Source organism: Arachis ipaensis, chromosome B3 (genome assembly GCF_059453495.1).
Source record: "Arachis ipaensis isolate K30076 ecotype BB chromosome B3, ASM5945349v1, whole genome shotgun sequence".
Taxonomy (NCBI): domain Eukaryota; kingdom Viridiplantae; phylum Streptophyta; class Magnoliopsida; order Fabales; family Fabaceae; genus Arachis; species Arachis ipaensis.
The window spans coordinates 10,922,381-10,930,270 of NC_142438.1; the positions used below are offsets into that span (position 1 = coordinate 10,922,381).

The 7,890-nt window shown below is 37.2% G+C and overlaps 1 protein-coding gene across 1 annotated transcript; it reads left to right on the plus strand.

Annotated features, from left to right (window-relative positions):
* Positions 1 to 4,984: 4,984 nt before the first annotated feature.
* On the plus strand, positions 4,985 to 6,970 carry LOC107629583 (expansin-like A2). Its single transcript, XM_016332398.3, has 4 exons — positions 4,985 to 5,410; positions 5,502 to 5,790; positions 6,303 to 6,435; positions 6,524 to 6,970. Exons 1-4 carry the CDS (start codon positions 5,290 to 5,292, stop codon positions 6,770 to 6,772), a joined length of 792 nt encoding a protein of 263 aa, XP_016187884.1. The 5' UTR covers positions 4,985 to 5,289; the 3' UTR covers positions 6,773 to 6,970.
* Positions 6,971 to 7,890: the final 920 nt, after the last annotated feature.

Here is a 7,890-nt window from a genome sequence, read left to right on the forward strand (position 1 = left end):
GTGAGCGTGAATAGCAGAAAGCTGACTAAAAAATGCAGAAATTTCATACGGATCAAGGTTCTCCAATGGCTATCGTGCTTGCGGATTCGTTCCTGCAGTGTCGCAAACTGGATCCATTCACTGCACGCTTTGCGTTTTCAGAACTTGCGTTTGTGATGTTCAAGCATGAAACGTTGAGTTCCTCCTTCGATCCCAATCTCAGGTGCCCTCAGCAAGCTCCACGCTCACCGCACCATGTTGAAGTGTGGTCGGTGAAGCACTGAGCACAAAACAGAGAAAGAGATTTGGGAGAAGAAATGGAATTGAAAATTACTCAACTACAGTGAAAGATCTCAAAACTATACAAATGGGGATACAGTCTCTTATATACTAGTGAGGAGTTACTAATTAGACTATTCTAACTAACTAATATGCATAATTTAGTCACACCAATTGTGCAGGTATGAGAGTTATACTTATCTACATAAGCTGCATAGTAAGTTAAGGTGAGTGGGAGTCTTCTTATCAAGTAACAGTATTCTTGCTACTTTGAGTACTTTGTATTTTGTAAGAGATTGTTAAAAGAATTTTAGCAAGAACAAAGAAAAAAAAAGACAAACAAAATGAAGCCATGAAAACATCCACTTTAGTGTGGCGTGCAACGTTCAATCCCCCACGTTCCACGTTGGGTCAATCTTTAAGAAGCTAGCATTAAGTAGAGGAAAGTGGTGTACAATGCCACACTGGAGTGCTATGCCTTCAATTAAGGAAGGAGAGAAGACATGCAATGCCACTCTTGGGTGTAGCACGCTGGGCCAATTCCCAAGGGCTAGAAGCAAGGCAAGAAGGGTGGCGTACAATGCCACTATGGCGTGCTACACCTTCGACCATGCCAAGACTGAGAGCACCTCCAGGGATCAAGGAAACTATGGCGTATAATGCCACCACCAAAGCCTATGCCTTGGCGTTACATGCCTTCGATACCAACAAGACATTGGCGTGCCACACCATTCCATCAAGTGTCACGTTGGGCCAAAGTCCAATAAGCCTCCAAAAAGAAAGAGACATTAGCGTGCAACATCAGTTTTCAAGTGTCACTGGTGATCTGTGGAAATTCACTATATCACTATAATGAACCAGCCTTTGGCAAGTATGCCGAATTGTCGTCAAGTAATAACTCACAATGAGTGAGGTCGAATCCCACAGAGATTGATTGATTGAACAAATTTAGTTACTGCATGACTTAATCAAGCTAATCAAGAGTAATTGTTGTGTGCAGAATTCTAAATGACCAAATTGTAAATGACTAGAAGATAAAGGAAAGCAATAAAGTACAGAAATGTAAAGAGCATAAAAGTAAATTGCAAAAACATAAATGACTGAATTGTAAAGGGAAATGAGTTGATAATAGAAATTAAAGAAAGCTATAAAGAATATGGAAGATAAGAATAGGGAAGATTCATTGAAATTGGAAGATATTGCTCTCTTTGGATTAAATTCAGATCATCTCATCTTCAATCATGCAACTCATTGACCTTTTGGCAATTATGATTGATTGAACCCCAATTCCTTGGTGATTCAATCTCTCAAATCTTGATAATCAGCCAATTCCTTGGTCTAATTGCTCATAGATCCGAATAATTGGGTAGATTTCATGTCACCATATCCAATCCCAAAATCCAGATCTACTCAATGTGAGAAGGGATTTCAAGTATGGTTTCATGTTTCCTTTTCCAAGGCTCTCATGAAACCCAAATTGCATTCAATCTCTTTTTCAAGATGATTGAACACTAAGATGAAGACCGAAATTCCTTCTAGCAAATCAAAGAGAAGATGAAGAGAAGAAGAAATTCACTATCAATTAATCCATCAAGTACAATAGAGCTCCCTCCCCCAATAAGAGGGAGTTTAGCTACTCACAGTTTATAGAAAAGTACAAGAGATGGAAGAAGATGAAGTGAAGTGTAAAGTAAAAGTTCCCAGCTAACAACCTACTCTCCAACCAACTAATCAACCCCTCTTTCAGTACTCTCAAAGGATATTTATACTACTCCTATTACTAGAAATGAAAATTACAAAAAGAAAAGAAAATACAATTGAAAAACTAAAGAGAAAAATCATTAAAATGAGACATGTGCCTGGCATGTGAGCGGCGTGTGCGTGGCGTGCCACGCCCAGCTCAATGGCTTGGCTTGGCGTGCCACGCCAAACTCCCAAGTGGCACGCTCCTTTTGTGAAACTGGCCTGGCGTGCCACGCCTAGCTTCGAAGTGGCCCACCCCCTTTGTTATCTTCCTTCTTCTTCTCTGGTGAATTGAACTAGCGTGGCACGCCCAGAACTGGCGTGCCACGCCCAGCAGTGGCGTGTCACGCCCTTGTTATGCTCTTCCTCCTTGTCCTCTGCTCACTTGTGCTGGCGTGCCACACCTTCGCTAAAGCCTTCAATCTCTTTTCTGGAAGGTTGAACTGGCGTGCCCGTCTAGGTCTGGCGTGCCATACCCTTTATAAGGCATGAATGCTCCCCTCTGGAAGGTTGAACTGGCGTGCCACGCCCATGATTCAAGTGGCACGCCTATGATGCGAGCAAGGTTGGCGTGCCACGCCCCAAACATCAAGTGGCACGCCCATTGATATTTTACTTTAGCGTGCCATGCCTAAAGTCCCAAGTGGCACGCCTTCGAGGAAGCATTGTCTCTTCTTCTCTGGAGGCTTGTACTGGCGTGCCACGCCCTTGTTGGAGCTTCACTTCCCCTCTCTAATCAAATGAATTAGCGTGCCACGCTTAGACCCAAGTGGTACGTCCATAATGATGTTGTGGGCTCACAAGCTTGGCGTGCCACGCCTCTAGTATCGAGTGGCACGCCCATTGAAGTTGGTGTGAGCACTTAAGCTTGGCGTGCGACGCCCAGGACTCAAGTGGCACGCCTATAATGGTGCTTCCTCCATTTTCCTCTGCTCAGTTGCACTGGCGTGCCACGCCTTCGACCTGGCGTGCCACGTCCATTGTGGAGGATGAGGCTGGCGTGCCACGCCCTTTACAAGCCTTCAAGGATCCCTCTCTGGATAGAATTCTTGGCGTGCCACGTCCATAGTAAAACTTGGAGTTCCTCTTTTGGAAAAGATAACTGACGTGCCACGCCCATTGTAATTCATCAAGGCCTCCTTTCTGGAAATTGTGGTTGGCGTGCCACGCCTGACCTTGGCGTGCCATGCCCATTGTAATTCTTCATGGAGACTCCTCTGGTAAATGTAACTAGCGTGCCACGCCCATCAATGGCGTGCCATGCCCATAGAAACTCCTCATTGGGCTCTTTCTGGAAATGACAACTGGCGTGCCACGCCCTACTCTGGCGTGCCACGCCCATTGAAGTTCTCCCGCTTTGCTTCCTGGAACTGATAGCTGGCGTGCCATGCCCAGTAAAAATGATGGCGTTTGCATCAAGTGGCACGCCCAGTACACACGCTCATCTCCCTTTTCTTGCTTTCTTCCTCTTTTGTTGCTATTTTCACCTGAAATTCAAACAAGACTCTTTTCAAAGTAATGTCCCATAAAATTCATCATTTAGTTCAAGTAATTGCATCAATTGAATGAGAATTCACCAATTCTATAATCCTTTTAGACAAGAGAAAGAGGTAGATGATGCAAATCATCAGTCACGCCAACTCTTCAAGCCCAAGACCAATTGCAAGGCTCATGATTTCAATGAATATCAGACACTCCAAGTAATTGTCAAGCTTTGAATTTCAATAAAGGAGAAAATCACTTTTAGTTTAGATTGATTAGGAAAGATTTGTTTTGAATTTAAAATTTAGGTTTAGGTTAGAACATAAAGAGTCGGAGGAATTTATTTGAAGACAGCTGAGCTATTCTTTGAGCACTTTACACTTTATTGTTTTTGGTTTTTCGTATCATGAACAACTAATTTTTCGCTGTTAAGATTATGAGCTCTGTTTATTTTGATGGATTAATATTTTTGTTTTTCTACTATTGATTAATGCATTGATGTTTAATTCAAGAAGTAAGTTTTGTTCTTCATCTCAATGATTAAAATGTATTGAAAAATAATTTTAATCTGACATGAATTCTTCTATTACCTTAGAAAAATTAATCACTGAAATTAGCTTGAGACCTCTTCTCATAGTTCTTAAGGTTTCTAAAACTAGTTTTGCTAAGTGACATAAAATAAATTAGAATTAGTCCTTAAGAATTGTGTGGCTTTAAACCAAAAATTGTGCTTAATCTCTTGTTATAGTTAATTGATCAAAAAATTGACGGTTTATTAGATTAAGAGAAATTGAATCACCAAGAGATTGAAGTTTGATTATTTGCGGTTTGCCATCAATACATTTCTATATGATCAAAGTAGATGACAAGAAGTGTTTATCCTGAAATTGAATATCTCTAAAATCTTAATATCTTTTTTCATATTATTTTTATCTCAATTACTCATGAAGCACACTCTCTTTTAGTTCTCTGTTTTCATGCTTAATTTTTTCCAATCAAATTTTTAATTTAATTAGAATAATCCATTAAACATTACTTGCGCAGTTTATTAATCATCGTAAAAATAATATCCACTCACTATAGTATTACTCAAACGATTTGGTGCACTTGTTAGTATTTATAAATTTTGATTTTCGCTCAACAATTATTTTAACAGGTAACTTATTTAAAATAATAAAATACAAAAAAATTCACTTTTTAAAATATCTAATTCTACCAATTTAGTTTTTTAGAACCTTGATTGTTTGATAAATTAATTAAACATATCAATCGTTCTAATAGTTTATAGTATCATTTTTACATAAAAACATCTTTATTAAAAGTACCCCCTTAAATAAATTAGTAAATGGTGAGTAACATAGGTGTAGATAAGAATTAAGAAACCACCAAGGAATGTAGCTAAACATATTAGAAAGTCAAAAGTCAAAACGTTATTACTGCTACTACATTACGCGGTACTCTACTCCACTCTAATGGCTCTAAGCAGTTAAAGAAACTGGATAACACAGCTGTTTAGGATTGGCACATAGTACACCCCACTAAGTCAGACACAGTTACCATTTTAGTCATATTTATTAATAAACACATTCAAAGTTTTGTATTTCATTTCTTTTTATAGTGAATTAGGGAGATAAGAACCGAGTGAAATAAAAAAAAAAAGTCATAAAGTAAGTGTAACTATTTGTCTTTGATGGTTTGTGTAGCCGCGTTGTTGTTGAATGTTGATGCTGACGTGGCTTATTCATTCATTCATTCCCTATAAAACAGAGTGTATGTTATCATCAATGAACACATTAAGAAATCGACATGGCTTTCTTTGTTCGCTTCTCTCTGTTGTTGCTTCTTCTTTCTTCATCTGCCACCGCTTGTGATCGTTGCGTCCACCAATCCAAGGCTTCTTTTTTCTCCAAAGCCTCCGCTCTGTCATGTGAGATTTCTAGCCATCTATCACTTTCATTCATTCCATTTCCATTTCCATTTGTGTTATTAATCCTTTGAATATATTATTATTATTGCAGCTGGGGCGTGTGGTTATAGTGAATTGGCACTCTCGTTAAGTGCTGGAAACCTTGCAGCTGCTGTTCCTTCCATCTTCAGAGATGGTGCTGCTTGTGGTGCGTGCTTCCAGATTAGATGCAAGGACCCAAAGCTCTGCACAAAATCAGGAACCAGAGTGGTTCTTACTGATCTTAACAAAGATAACAAAACTGATTTTGTTCTTAGCACCAGAGCCTTTCAATCTTTGGCTCTCAAAGGAAAAGCTCAGCATCTTCTCAACCTTGGCATTCTTGACATTGAATACAAAAGGTATCAAAATAATTTTAATTATTTAATTGTTGTTATTCTTCACGGATTGTATAATTATATTTGATTTTTTTATAACTATTAAGACAGTTGATGTGACGATATATAATTAGATATATTAAAATTAAAATTTTAAATTATTTAATAATTTTTAATTATTATGCATAAGTTTGGATAAGATAATATTTTATACTTTTTTCGTTTTGTTTTGGTATGTGAAATTGTGAATGTCCCCAGTGCTCACCTACCGGGGCTGCTGGCACCGGCCCACCGCAAAAAGCGAACATCCATGGTGGACCATAGTTTCAAAAATTATTTTATTCTAGTAACACTTAACAGCAACGGTCTATGTCTCTATGTTGTATTACATAATATTATATAATGCGGTGTATTGTGTATAGTATAAGATTTGCTATGGACGTTCAAGCATCGTATAGATTTAGAAATATTTCAATTAAGTTTGACTTAATTAAAATACTTACTTGTTTTATTTATGGATGAATTTAATGGAGCAGGGTACCTTGTGAGTACAAAAACAAGAACCTGGCTGTTCGCGTTGAAGAATCAAGCAGGAAGCCAAATTACTTGGCTATTAAATTTTTGTATCAAGGTGGTCAAACTGACATTGTAGCCGTTGATGTAGCTAAGGTACGTTACATTACATGTTCATTAAAACATCAACTCACACAATGTTACTTCGGTTAGAGATATAACTATTTATGTGTCTGTAACGTAGGTTGGGTCGTCAAACTGGAGTTTCTTAAGCAGAAATCATGGGGCGGTGTGGGACACAAGCAGGGTTCCAGAAGGGGCATTGCAGTTAAGGTTGGTTGTAACGGCAGGTTTTGATGGGAAGTGGATTTGGGCACAGAAGGAGGTTCTTCCGGCTGATTGGAAAAATGGTGTCATCTATGATTCTGGTGTTCAAATCACTGACATTGCTCAAGAAGGTTGTGCCACTTGCGATGATGGTTCTTGGCCATGACATCAACAAATATATATATTTCTCATCTATTCATAGTTATAGAATACTAGTCAGTATATAGTTAGTTATATACTACACTAAGTTTCAATTTCATTCATTGTTATTATTATTGTGGTATATTATATAGGACTATATATAATTATATACCCTCTACCTTGAGAAATTAAATTAACAATAAAAGTAGATTACCTTGGAAAACTTCATCCTCTCTATTTTTTAGATACTTGTTTATGTGAAAAATATTACCTTGAGAAAAATATACGTGCTAACATCAATCTCTATGCCATTGAGTAACTAATATATTAAAATTTAAAATTTTAACTTAAGCCTTAAGGATTATTTGACAGTTAACAAGACATTCACACCACTTAGTGCGTTTACCAAAATGGTATTTCGTACATCAATTTAATAATTACCAACTTACAATAAAAGAATTTGAGTTATCAGGGGACCAATACTTTTTAGTAAAAATATCGCAGTTATTAGTTTAAATATAAGCAAAACTGAGGAAAAAAATTGATACTACTTTTTAAATTTATCTAAATGTATAACTATGTTTCAATATATAAAGCTTTTTATCTCATCAATTTATTAAAATTAAACTCTCAAATTTATTCCTCCAAGAGAAACTGTTTCTACAAATTAATTATTACACTAAATAAAGATTTTTTTTTCGGGATCTTTCACTATTAAAGAATCTAATAAACTTCTTAATTAGAATATTTTTGGGTCTGAGTTAATTAGTATATGCCTATATGGACAGGCTTTCTCTTTTCCGGCCACAACGTTTAACAATAGCAAAGTACTATACATAGTAGCCCAGCCCATATATTATATGGGCTTTCATGATCAAGAAAAACAACAAGATTGGGCCACTTTCTGTAATACTGATATTAGTTCAGAAGCCATTTTACGACCACAAACTAAAACTAAGAAGCCCTTTCGGACCAAAATATAAAAAATGGCTTATACTCTCTCACCCATTGTGAACAGCAACAGAAGATTTAGCCATTTGTGTGGTAATTTTATGTTGTTAATGGTCTAAAACAAGAATGTTCACCCAATTTGGATTAGTGCGGTAATTAGTTCACTTATTCGCTAAAATAAATATCAGCAAT